The 13,835-nt window shown below is 38.3% G+C and overlaps 1 protein-coding gene across 4 annotated transcripts in view; it reads left to right on the top strand.

Moving 5' to 3' along the window:
• Window positions 1-12,161, top strand: part of ntm (neurotrimin) — a 138,814-nt gene extending 126,653 nt beyond the window's left edge. The window contains exons 4-8 of one of the 4 annotated variants that reach the window (XM_079356354.1): window positions 2,552-2,680; window positions 3,919-4,039; window positions 4,288-4,439; window positions 6,097-6,132; window positions 9,105-12,161. In XM_079356354.1, the coding sequence (XP_079212480.1) occupies window positions 2,552-2,680; window positions 3,919-4,039; window positions 4,288-4,439; window positions 6,097-6,132; window positions 9,105-9,193 (527 nt within the window). In that variant the 3' untranslated portion in view covers window positions 9,194-12,161. Of the gene's footprint in view, window positions 1-2,551; window positions 2,681-3,918; window positions 4,040-4,287; window positions 4,440-6,096; window positions 6,133-9,092 lie in introns of all 4 variants that reach the window. The other 3 variants (XM_079356353.1, XM_079356356.1, XM_079356355.1) reach the window with 3 other exon arrangements.
• The last annotated feature ends 1,674 nt before the right edge of the window (window positions 12,162-13,835 follow it).

Raw genomic sequence — 13,835 nt, 5'->3', positions numbered from 1 at the left:
TTGTAGTGAAGCAAAAGCCACAGGTATAAAGCTCATTCCAAAGCGATGGTGCATCTTGAGTAAGCTGTTATCCTCGGACGCAGAGTTATTCAGCTTTCTGATGGAACTCCGGTGTTTAGCTAATAGCTTTTGCTAGCATGCGGTAGCTTGAAGTGTCCAAACAGTAAATGTGCACACTACATCCTGCATTGAGTGTGCACTTCTTGAGGTATGATTAGCCCAAGAGGAGGGGCCCGGTTTGAATGTTGAGTTTACAAGCAGCAACAAACAATGCTACTGACTCCACTGTCACAACAGCCTTGTTTTTAGAACATTATACAAAAAATAGACGCTGTGAAAATTGCCATCAACAACCAAAGTCTTATCCTTTTAGTGAAAAAATGGTCAGGCCTCTTATTTTTGCATACATTACTTTAAAGTAATTTAAACAGAATATATGCATTATTTTAAACTGATAGAAACAAAACATTGATGCCCTGCAGAAAATGTTCATCGGGTACGGTACTGATACGTATGTACAATATATGAGGTCGTCAACGCAGGATAAAAACCATGTTTGTATCCTTTTAAATCATCAACTGCTGTCTGCTTTTTGAAACTACCTGCCATCAAAATTTAACTTCAATACTTTGAGCTTCAGCTTGCAGCCTTGTCTTGATTAACTGTCCTCAGAGGAGGATGCTTTAACTGACATTGTGCTCTCTATTGGTAACTTGTATTCTTTCTGAGACAAAACCGAGCAGACTGGAACCTGCATACCTCTACATGTCCTCCTGATACTGCTCGTCAGGTGAGCAAGCATGTCCGCAGGGACTTCTCTCCATAACAACCTTCCCAGGTGCAATTCAGTAATATGCCTAAACCCAGCAAAGTGAATCCATGTGCACTTTATTCCTGTCACCTACCAACATCCTGGAAGGAGGCTTGAAGTCAATTACTTCCTTTGTTCTTTGCGTTGAGTGCTGTATTAAGTGTCTCTGTCAAGCGTGTCAAATTGATACAAGGAAAAGTAGCAGGTCTGGCATTTCCCTGCTTATATTCTGAAACACTGAAAAAAAAAAGCAAAATATGAAAGTTCTGACAGAAGAGGTGGGGGCTGAACAAAGCACTAATCACACAGCGCTGCGACGTCCTCACAAAAATGTCAGTAAGCTCAAGAAGGGGTCTGTGTTAGTGAGAGAGAAACAATAGAAAAGTGTCAGAGAGAGAGAGACGGAATCGAGCACGTCATGATATGTACTTGTGTAAGATGTGATGCACATGGACCTGAGGGAATTCAGCCCGTCATACCAGATCAGCCTGCTACCAGAATGAACAAAACGTGTCACCTGTACGTGCTGCTGCTTCTCAACTTATAGTGTAACTTTGATTTGTCAACTTAAAGGCTGTAGAAATGAATCAGTTGAATCAGACTTGGTTGTTCAACCCAACGCTCTGATTGATTGTTCCTTTTTAGCGTTCAGTCTACAAGAGTCTCATAGTTACTTGTCAGATGTTGTCAGTTTTAATCATTTACAGCTGACAGACATTTCCTGATTACAGCTTGTCTATGGCAGAGATATATCAGCTTGCATCTGTTTACACCGTTTCTGACGGTGGAGGCGCCAACAAATGGGTACCATACCGAACCAAAGTGAACCGAACTACTGGGCTTAAGAAGGTTTCCAACACACGTTCACTTAGTTGGGACGAAGAGAAGGGTGTGCAGAGGTACATCAAAGGTATCAAAGTTCTTACTGTATCTTATCCCTTTTAAATGACTTTGACCCTCTCAAATGACAGCCTGGTTTGAATCCATGTTGGACTCTTTTTTTTGCGTAGGGTTTGCATGTTCACCCTGTGCATGCATGGGATGCCGCTGGGGACCACAGCTTCCTCCCACAGTCCTAAGACATGCTCATTATGTTAAATGATTATTCTAAAAATCCCGCAGGTGTGACAGGTTGTCTGTCTATATGTCAGACCACCAGTCTTGGCTGAAACCTCCCTGAAAATTGGATGAATATGTTATTTTAGTACTTAGTGTAACTGATATTGACATGAGGCTGTGACAGAGCTGTAAATTGTTTGTGTGATCGCCTCTTGTCTTTGTGCCATTTTCTCTTCTGCTAAAGAAACTCTTCAACCCCTTAAAAGTCATCCTCACTACTCCTCTCTTAAGGGCTAAGATGATTTGTGCACAACTTTTATACTTTACCAGGATCTACTATTACATTTGAGAGGAAAATTCTTACAAACATCACATCTAAGGATCTTTTTTAATTACAACTAATAGAATAATTGACTGCACACAGGATCACAAAATGAAAACAGAATGAAACTAGCAGTGTGAATAGTGTAACAATTTTCGACATTAACACATTCCCCCGTATTTCTCTCTGCACCACTGCGGTGACTACTTCCCCAGAGGCCACGCAAGGACACTGTGTAATCGTGTCAATCGGGGCCACAGCCGCAGACTTGTCAAATTAACTCTGAATGACCGTCTCCACTTACTCTCTCTTTGTGTGTGTGTGTGTGTGTGTGTGCGTGTGTCTGTGACCTTACACAGGGGACCTGGCCTCAGACGATGAGTACCTGGAAATCCTGTCTATCTCCAGAAACAGAGCGGGGACATACGAGTGCACAGCTGTCAACGATATCGACACAGACGTCCAGACCGTCGACATCACCGTCAACTGTGAGTCCACTGCTCTAACTGGAGACTAAAAACATGTTGCATTTGACTTTCCTTTGCTAAATGTATCAATGTGTTTGTTTATAGAAGCTATTCACTATTTCAAAAGTATAGTATCAGTAAACTCATTGAAAAAAGTCAACTCAACTATGAGCCTGTTCTGAGTCTTATGTGATAGTACAAAGACTGGAGTTGGAAGCTGTTCCTCAGGCATTGGTTGTGATTACAGTATACTTTCACTTATGTCGTCCTTTCTAAACTGTTGAATGTCTGCTTGAAGCTAGCTGCAGGAACCCTGTCATATACACAGCATTATTTAACATGTTTACAGCCTGGTACAAAAACAAAATAGATCTGATTAGTTAATATCATCATGACCACACACTGTATGGGGGGTGATTTTTTTTTAAAATGGCTCTGTTTTGATTTTTAAAACTATACATGTATCCATAGTTAGGAGCATAGCTGACATGACTGACAGGTAGGGGCGGCGTAATGGTTCATCAGCCCCAGCTCTCAGCCTGTCGTTAGATTGACTATAAAAATAGGCTGAGACAGATATCCAGCATGGCGGCTGCTACCGATGAACCTCCAGAGCCCCCCACAGTAACACATGACTGACATCACTCAGGCTTCATCCATTAATATTTACAGTCTGTGTTGTGGGCACGGGCCCTTATCTGGAAAAATAACCCAAGAAAAATGTTGAAGAATCTCTTAGTATCCTATTCTCTAATCTGCAAATTTCAGTTTTTCAAAGGAGATTTTAACCCTTTAAAAATGTTTTTCATCAACTCCCTTGGCTCCATTATTTCAGTTACAGTGAATTGATAGGTTTTTTTTAGACTACTGCAAAATAAAATGTCTTTGAATTTGAATAGTAAGAGGGTTCAACATCTTTTATTGAATTCTAATTCAACCTGCAAGAACAACCAGCTCTGAGTCAAGTACTTGGTACAATTAGTTTTGTTTGAATGAAATTAAATGCAGTACTTGATAGTAAACTGAAAAAAATCTTTCTTTCTAACACAATCTTGATCTGTCATCTTTCTCTCTTTCTCTCTTCATATTCTGAAGCATGTAGTTCCACTAGGACGATAAATACTGCACATCTTGTGAATTTGGAGCAGATCAGAGCTACGAATCAAAATCTTCCAACACAGGAGCAGAAGCCGTGACCCCTACTTGTGATCTCCCTGACTTGCCTTGGAGTGCTCTCATGTGTTTCTGCCTGCTTGTAGATGCTCCAACTGTGTCAGAGGGCAGAGACGTTGGAGTGACTCTGGGCCAGAGAGGAGTGCTGGAGTGTGAGGCTGATGCAGTGCCTGAGGCAGACTTTGAGTGGTATAAAGATGACAGAAGGTAAATCGTTTTACATTTGCATTTAATGTTGGCAAATGCAAAATGCGTTTGCGCTGACTTCCATTTTCACACTTTATGATGTTGATGAACAGTCAGGCAAACAGTCATTTATGTACAAAAAAATCTGTTTTTGTAATGCTCTGGCCAATGGGTAATTTGGCGAATGACGTTAAAAAATAACAAATCATAAAAATGATCAACATGTTGGTGGAGATCACTGTCTTTCATCAACGTTGTATTCCTTCCAGGATCTTCAATGGCTTCGATGGCGTGGAAATCCTGAACACTGGATCATTGTCCAAGCTGATGTTCCGTAATGTATCTGATGGAGATTATGGCAACTACACTTGTATCGCAATTAACAGCATCGGGAGCTCCAACACAAGCTTTCTACTGTTTGGTAAGTACAGGAGTGGGTTACATTGTTACAGATATAGACTCTGTGACTCTAAATGTACCTATGTCTCGAAAGCTTTTACAATTACCTGAATCACATATTGATTGATTTATTCATGTTTGACTAAAAGCTACTCAATGAAGGAGCCATGATATTAGTTATCTACAGTATCAGCATCGAGATCCAATGTAAAAGCTGTAGTCTGTATTTACTATGGTAATGTTTAGATGCCTATATCTCAAGGTTAAACATATAATACTGTACCTTCTGAAAGATCTGTAATGAATCCTGTCAGATTTTTTATGAAGACCACTGAAGTATAACAACGAAGCAAATTCACCTTGCTCTCTTTTACTTTGGTTACATTCTGTAATAAATAACTTATAAACTCTGACAGACACTGGGGCCGAACCAGAAAAAATATCTGACTATGGTACAATTAATGTCCAAATGTTTTGTCACTCTCTGGATGGACACTAAGAATCACCTCAATGGCAGCACATGACTTTAATACAGTGGTTTCTTACGTGAGGGGTTGGGACCCCCTGGGGGGATGATTTCTAAAAGTAGAAAAATAATCTAAATTAAATCAAAATTTATATACAGACATCACGTCTACTGAGTGGTACAGAACATGCAGAGGACTTCTAGTCTCAGAAACCGTGGGCTCTGTGCATCTTGAGGGAGGAAAGAAAAAATGTTATGAAGCTTTCATTAGGGTGAGGAGCGCGGAAGGATGACAAGCACAGAAAGAGCTACACTAAACTACAAAAGTAATAATATCCCGAAGGAGATTAGATGTTCAGCGGCATCGAGACACGGCCGTTTTGAACGCCTCTGTGTTTGCCAGTCAAACCAACAGGTGTTGCAGCAACGGAAGAGGGCAGGTGAAATGGTTGAGCTCTAACTGACTCTACCCGACCTAAAAAGTCTCGTCATTTTTCGAATGTACTTCAGGAGCAGAAACGTGTTAAAACTGCATTAAATAGTTGTAGAAACACGTTTTATTTCACCAATCAAGCCTCTTTATCACATGCACAGACAACAATTATGTACCATGCCTTTAAGAGCTGGTTAAACAGGAAAGTGGTTGTGATAAGGCAAGTCGCATGAGCATTGGCTGGAGGGAGGAGGGGGCGAGGGGGTGACAGCTCTGTCCACTGTTTTGAATTTCGACTGCCGTACCCGTTTTAAAAAACTAGTTGTCGAAGTTACATATTCGTCCTTTAATTCAAAGTGCTAGGTAACATAAATAGTACTGAATAATTAAGGCAAGATAGAATAAATAATCAATGTATACTATTTAAAAACTCTTATCTCAAAAGCTATCTTACTTAGATACACTTAATAAACAGAAGCACAGTACAGTATGTGATAGAAAAAGGAAAAAAAAACTCTGCTTTGATGCTTTGATTTTACGTTGAACTTTATGTACAGAACAATTAATGTTGTTCAACACTGAGTTACTGTTGGTTTAAAAGTTTTTTTGTTTCAATGGACTTTGTTAGCAGACCTACTTTGATAAATAGCTGCTGACATTATCAGGTTGAACTGTGCAGCTGAGGAGTAAAGAACAATTCAGCTTCCTACTTGAGATGCTTTTCAAAAGCGTTGTCAATGATGTGTTGCTGTTCTGTTTCCGTTTGTTCCCCTGGTTTAGTGGTAATTGAACCCACTAGCTCAACACTATTGCAAGGTCAGTAATCCGTACCTGCATGCCGTTTAACTGTCTTGGATAATTGAGGTTAACTGCATGCTGGCATTTATTAACAAACTGAAAGTGAGGCTGCAGTGACACTGGAGTTAAACAAAGTGTTTCACATGATGAGACAGGTTTTTTTCTGAACTTGTCAAGATTGTACTGTACTAGTCAAATAGCTAGGGATGTAAAGATTACATGGTTCACATCGGTACTCTGAAAAACGAATCGCAGTAGTATTGTGTGTCAGCAAAAGTACAGCGGAGGCATTGGTTGTAACAAGCTGACGTTATCATGGCAAGCCAAACCATACTAACAAGAGGGTGTGTAGCACTGCCTGCCCAAATGGACCGAAGAGCCAAAGAAATTACAAGGTGCATGAAAAAAATGAAAGGAATCTTTCAGTCCTCTCATAATTGTTCTTCAGTCTCATTTTATAAAATAAATCGTGAGAGGATCGTATTGTGAACCCAGTATCATGAATCGTATTGTATCAGGAGTTGAGTGAATCGTTACATCCCTATAAGTCACTGTTTGTACTCTTCGAGCATGATTTGTTCAAGCTAATGTGTGACAAACATCTTTGAAGAAGATGAAAGTATCATTTGAAGCTTTGTGAAATGGTCATTGCAGCCTGTTTTTGCTAACCACATTTCATTTTTCTCCTTTGTAAACCTAACCTCCTCTCTGTGTGACGTGGCTTCGTTTTGATTTTTGCATGCTTCTTCTTTATCCACTGTAAGTATTCATCAACTTTAATTTTCACTATTTGTGTTTGTGGCGTTGTGTGTACCTTCATATACGTTCCAACTGGATATCCTTCAAAGACCAACAGTTTAGGCAAACAGTTTTTTTTTTTTTTCATCTGACAATAAATAAACTAACAAACAGGAATTGTTAAGCATGGTTAGAAACACCTTGCTCATCTTGCCACTTAATGTGTCCTTGTGACTGCTCGTTGCAACATCTTGTAAGCAAGCCCACTCCAGTCATATAATTGTGTTAATGGCTTTCTTTTGACTGAAAGTGAACGTCATTATTCTAATTAACCATATGGAGGATTAGGGATAATCCACTGTGGCAGAGTAATTGGATAGATGCCCCAAAGGAAACAGTGGTGAACTGATGGAAATCCTGGGGAAATGAGAAGTCATTGTGTAACAAGCTTCAAAGTAAAAAGTTAAATTGTGTCCCCAATCCTCATACAATACATTCATTTAGTTAGAACTTGACTCATAAAAAGAGCATGATGGAAAGACTATGTGAGTTGGAATATTCCATTTTAGCTTTTCATTTCAAAGAAATCAAAACATGACTGTCCCTGTATACCATAACAGTTTATGAGACTAGAATAATACAGGAGCATTAACCAACGTAATTGGATAAGGTAAAAGAGAAAATGGATATTGTCAACATGTCAAGCCCCTTGTTGAAAAACTTTATCAACCGAATATCTTTTTGTAAGCAATGGCAAGGTTTGATGTTGTTATTAGAGCTTCTCTGAGTAGTAATGTTGCAAAGGCTGAAAGATGAAATGTTCCTGATTATATGCCACAGTGTGTGTTGCAAGCTAACACAATAAGTTACCTGAGATACTGAGGAAATGATCTCGCAGTTAAACACCTTGTCTTCCACCAAAGTTACTGCTCAATAGACAGAACTGAGTACTGCACACATATAACCACCCACTTGCTATGGCCTTGAATTACTGAAAATTATATAAAAGGTTTGAATAAAATTCAAGTTGTTCAATAGAGTTATTCAGAGAGGTTTATTTAAGGGACACAATGTTTGAAATTAAAAAAGGCCCAAGGTTAGAGCCTTGAGTCACTCCACTCATGTTGTCTCTGTTTGGCCTTGTTAGTTTAATCGACCAAACTAACAATCCTTTAATCTTTGTAAATGTGAATGTGAAAAGGATTTTCTCCTTACCCTCTCAGAGCCCCACTTGTGCAGCCAGCAAAGTAATTAGACTGAGGCCACCTGGGCCTAGTCAGACACAGTGTGGGCCATTTCATGTGTCATCAATACAGGTTAAATTAACAGGTTTTCATGACCATGTTTATACTGACAACCTGTGTTGATCTGTTTTAACTTCCACACAAACATTCACCTTCAAGTATTACCATGCCATATTACTGTTCAGTGTTTTACAATGGATGCAGTTGAAATTAAACTTCTTGGTTTTCCTTACCCCCCTACAATGGTTTGCTCCAATTAGAAAATTGTAACTTGTAGAGAGGCTGTTTTTCTTTCAGTTTTTGTAGTTTATATGTGTTCCACTTGTTTTTAGGCAATGTTTCATTAACATATGCAGCTCTATATTTTGCAAAGAAAAATTCCTGCCAAGCAATTCTTCAAGCATCTTTTTGACTTCAAACCAGTGACAAATAGACCAACTTCAATCAAAAAAGGTTTTGAATGTGAAATTACAACCCATGATGCTGAACTGTTGTAATGCTCCATACCTTCATGTCAACACTATCTCCTAAATTGTAAATTACATCATACTCACTTTCATTTACCTACTTTTGGATGGACACATCAACTTCCTCCTCCATTATTTTAATTTGCACAGATTTTTCATTTTTCTGACTCAGTTTGTTCGATTTTTGTGTGATTGTGTAAAACTTTTTTTTTTTTTCAATCAAAACTAAACATTTTGAAAAAATTCAGCTAACAATGTAGGACACAGTTATGCTAGAGCTTTAACAAAAAAAGTACTGTCAGACACTGCCTGTTTGCCAGCTGCTGGCTGAAAACTACCTAATACATTATTTTATTTTATTTTTACTTTTAGAGATACAGATACACTTTTTCACAAAAATATATGAAAATGATTAAATTTATGAATGAAGTAAAACGGGCAGAGAAAAAAACAAATATGTGTTGTTGAGAATTAAAGCTGATTTTTTAAAATGTTTTTTTTTTTTTTCTTCCTCTCCCTCCTGTGTCAGGACCGAGAGCAGTTCAAGACGGCAGCGGCGGAGCATCAGGGATCCACTCACACAGCTGGCTCCTCTTCCTCGCTCTTCTGCCATTCCTGCTTCGATTTTGAAGAAGAATGGAATTGATCACATGCAGTGTGTCTGTGTATGCGTGTGCGAACGAGTGAATGTTTGTTATTTTTTTCTTCTTCTTTTTTTTCAACCAGAACCATAAACTGATGCACTATGACTGTGCATTGAGTACTCTGCTTACATGATTATGTTGACCCACTAAATAAGTAAATAACAAAACATTCTGATTTTGATTTTTTTAAGATTTGAATGTGTAACACATTTTTTCGCATTACAACTGACATGACACGTCTAAATGACGTTATTCTGAATTGTCTGTTTTATTTGAAACTCTTGTTACACAGAAAAATGTTTTAAATGTGGTACCTTCTTTTTCTGATCGATTTGTCTTCAACTTTGGAGCACATTGCATATTCATCTCCAGTAAAAGGCAAATTACAGCAAGTATGCGAGGTGAATGTTAAATACCTCAAAGTCAAACCGAGACAGTTTAGCAGAAGAATCTAGGATACCCAGAGGCTGCAAGTTTGATATTATCATATTTTAATGTAAAATTATTATCATTCAGTCTTCTTGTCTGAAGCAGAATTGTTTTTTGACCTTTGAGTATTTTGGTTCTCAGCATTAGAGTGATATACTTACAGTTGTGTTATGCTAATTTCTTTTTTTATTATGTTTAGTTTTGAATATGTTGAGAAGACAAAAATGAAGTTGTAATTATTTAGGACGATATCCTAGTTTATATGTTTTGTTGTTTATTTTTCTTTACCAGGACCGTTGTACACTAATGGTTTCATAAATAATTGTTATGATTAAACAGTTAAACATGCAGATGGATTTTACTCCACTTTCGTGGAGCTCATATCTGATTTAAGTTACGCAGATGTATTACTGCTGTGGCTACACATGGTTCAACACCATCCCTACAGGGCACAATCGTTTGGTTAGTCGGAGAAATGTTGCCATTAATGATCCGAACCAGCACCAGAGAGGGTTAGAAATCGCTTAATAACATCAGGTTAAAGAGAAAATAAAAAAGTTTTTTGCATGTATTTAGACACAAATAACCCAAAGACCTAGCAGTTTTTACAACATCTCACTTTCTTTTAACGAGTCTGAACACCAAACAAAACGTGGACACTTTTAAAAATTGTGGATTCTTTTCATAAACGTAAGGGGGAGAAGTGTTGATATGAACAAGAGAGATTCTGGGAAAACATAAAATCATAGATAAACTTTTAAACCAAAATGTATAGTTTGTGGTTTCTGACTGTAAAATACTCGTCTGAACACAGTTCCAGATCTTCTTGAAAATGAAAGCAAATGCAGGCACGCTATACAGTATGCAAGACAACTGCAATAAACTAAGGTTGATCACAGGCGTGAGCAAAATGCTCTCATCGCTTTTTTAATATTTCTACGTTTCCAGAAAATACATGAGTTATAGGACGAGTATAAAGATCAGAAGCTGGCATTTTTAGAGGCAGAAGGCAACATTGCTCGTTTTGTTGTATGCGTGAGAACTTTATGCAACAATCAAAACCTCTCAGAACACAATGCCACACCCTCTGGTCTGCCCCCTCCCCCTGAGTGGACATGATAAAAAAAGCCAGCCCCAGGCCACTTATTTAGTAAAATAGGAGAGAAGATGTTGCCTCTCCTCTAAAATGTGTCATTGTATGTGTTTGTGGATGCAAAAATAACAATTTGTTGAATCTTGGTTTCTGTGAGAGTTGCACTTTGCCGTGTTGGGTTGTGTGTGGCTCCAAAGGATTTGGAGAATTCCATTAACACAACATCAAACAGGAGCAGTCTATTAAAACAAATTAGAGTGTGTGTGTTTAGTGGAGGGGCACTGATGGCTTCTTTTAAACCCACAGCTCTGATTGTGTTTTCACATATGGTTATTTTGTTAAGTAAATGCAAGCCTAATCAACAAGGAGGGGAGCTAGAGAACCCATCATCCCTGCACTGTTCCTTTGTATATGTTCCTCTCTGAAGCCAGGCTTAGACTTTAGACTATCTTTGGATAATTGAATCAACACTCTCTGAACTGGATGACAAATCAAAGAGTTCTCATGGCCAACCTTTTCCCCTGACTTTGCATTCATGAACGGAAGCTTCAAAGCTTTTCTATTGTCCAACAGTTGTGGCCAGGGTACATTTCCTTTAAATGAAAGGAATCTGATACGCGTTATGTTTGACATTTTCCAAATCATTCAGCCACAGAAAAGAAAAAGGAGAGTAATCACCACAGATACCTCAAGCTTTTTTTAAAGTAAAACTAAATGTTTGATTTGATTAACAGTAACTGCCACAGGACAGCAGCTAACACAAGCCTTTTTCACGTTGCCCCTCAAAAACTTTTCCTAATACTGTGCAAACACATAAGGCAAAAAACCCAAATCTTTCATCCGACTTGACCTGACATTTTTCCTGCCAGCCCTTCACTAAAACGTCATAAACATTCACAGTAAGCAGGCAAGTGAGGATGATGACGTTTATGTTGTGCGAGCAGTGCTTGAACTGATTAAAGTTACTCCTGAAGTCTGAGCCAGGTCTTAAAGTCCCCATGAAACGGAATCTCAAGAGTATCTAACTTCCATGTTGTGGTGATTTCCAACTGAAACAGGATAGAACCAATGACAAGATAGAAGGCGGGACATAACAAGAATGAACATGATACAATAGGCTTTAAGATGGTCGAAAAATAATTAAACCAACATCTTATAGTCATGGAAAATAGAGATATTTTGATGGAAAAAAAACTCTGATGATGCTTTATTGAAATATATTTGACAGATAAAAGAGCATTTAAAAAAATAGGCATTCTGGGAAAATGTGTTTTTCTTTTCATGGGGATTTTTCCTGTGGCCTTCCCTCAGCTCTTGTGAGGTCCATTGCCCAACCTCATTTTTCTATTGAACTCAGCCCCTTTTTCACTGTTTTGAACATCAAGGCTTGTTGCACCCTGATGTGACAAAAGAGCCAATATCCAAATCAAAACAGCGTGAAACAGATATGGCCATTATTGAAATTGATCGGGGTAATCATCTGCTGAATCTGACAGTCTAATCACGGTTTGTTTTCGCACACAAGACAAAGAGAGAGAGACAGACACTGCAGACAATTATTCATCTGCAGCACAGTGATGTCTGGAAATGACACAATAATTATTCCATCCTGTCTTGAAGGATGGCAGCCCTGATTTAACGTTGTCTTTTTTTTTGTTGCTGCACAGTCATTCTGCCACCAGATTAACCACATTTAAGATGAACTGAAATCCCATCACCTCCCGCAGAGGCTCTGTGCTCAGATCCTTTCAGAAGGGTTTGTGTTTTGCGGCGGCTGTGGGTATTCACAAACATCACAGCCTCTTTTGCTTTTGAGTTCACTTTCGAGGTTAATAAGAAACTGCATGTGAGAGAATAGTTTCCTTGAAAATATCAATTAACTAAAACACATGCCTCACTTTCTCTCCTCCACTGACACACTTCAGACTATACTGGCAGTTCATTTTAAAATGCTGCACGTAGTTTGTCAATTTAGAACAGCAAGCACATGTTTTTTAAAATGTCCCTTTATTCAGTATAATTTCAAAAGTCAAGCACACAGAAAAATGATGGAGCCATGTTAGTAGGAAGCTTTACAATTCTCAACATGCTGTTATACACAGACTTTTTTTATACAGAACATGAAATGTAAAGATGGTGGTTAGGTTGACCCCGGCTAATCTTCCACCTCATAATAGCAATGCAATACAGTCACTACAGCTCATCTGCACAGGATTAGTACGACCTGGAGACCTCTAATAATTTGTTAATTTGCATAATGTTTTTTTTGTTTAGTTTTTTAATACGGTGCAAATCAATCATGTTTGTAATTTGTAAAGTTAAAATCCCAGAGCAATCTACACCACCATATCTCAGCAAAAATGCATTAAAGGCAGGGTAGGTAATTTCCTCCAGATACACAAGTATTGGTTGAAATTGTCTTCATGTCCTGACAGTAATTAAGACCGTATGTGCTCTGAAAAAGGAACAAAGATAATCTGCCTGTAAAAACTTGACCAATGTCAGGTCGACAGTTCGTTTTTTTTTTTTTAAACCAATCAAGCCTCTCTACTACATTCATGCACGAGCCCATACTCAAAGCATGAGCTGAAATCGTCTTCTGGACCAATGGCGCTCATGCATGTAAGTGAGGGAGCACAAAGGGGAGGGGGTGAGTGAATACTGAGAACAGAGAGGATTCTACTTTCAAAATAATGCTAGTTTTTGAAAATTACCGACCCTGCCTTTAAATTACCCTATTTGATGATTTTTTTTTTTTACTATATGTCATTAGTATATATTATTGAGATTTGTTTTTGTTTCTTAACAAGCAACTTTAATTTGCTTAACTTACACCTCTTCTCTATTAATACACACTGTGCTTCTCTGTCCGGCCTCCTACTAGTTATCTTTACCTCAATGTTTCTGAGCTCTTGTCAGTATTCTTTAGCTGCAAATTTTTAAAGTTGCCCAACAAAACAACTGTCATTTTCATGTCACTTAATATTACGCTATCACAAAAGTGATAGATAGGGAAAAAAATGGTACCCCCTGGCTATTGTCTGTGTGAAACACTGACATGAAGGCATTGTCACCTTAAAAGACAAAGTGCTCTGCGTTGCCTTTT

This window comes from Symphodus melops, assembly GCF_947650265.1.
Source record: "Symphodus melops genome assembly, chromosome: 11".
In the NCBI taxonomy this organism is placed as follows: domain Eukaryota; kingdom Metazoa; phylum Chordata; class Actinopteri; order Labriformes; family Labridae; genus Symphodus; species Symphodus melops.
This window is presented reverse-complemented; position numbering and strand designations above follow the sequence as displayed.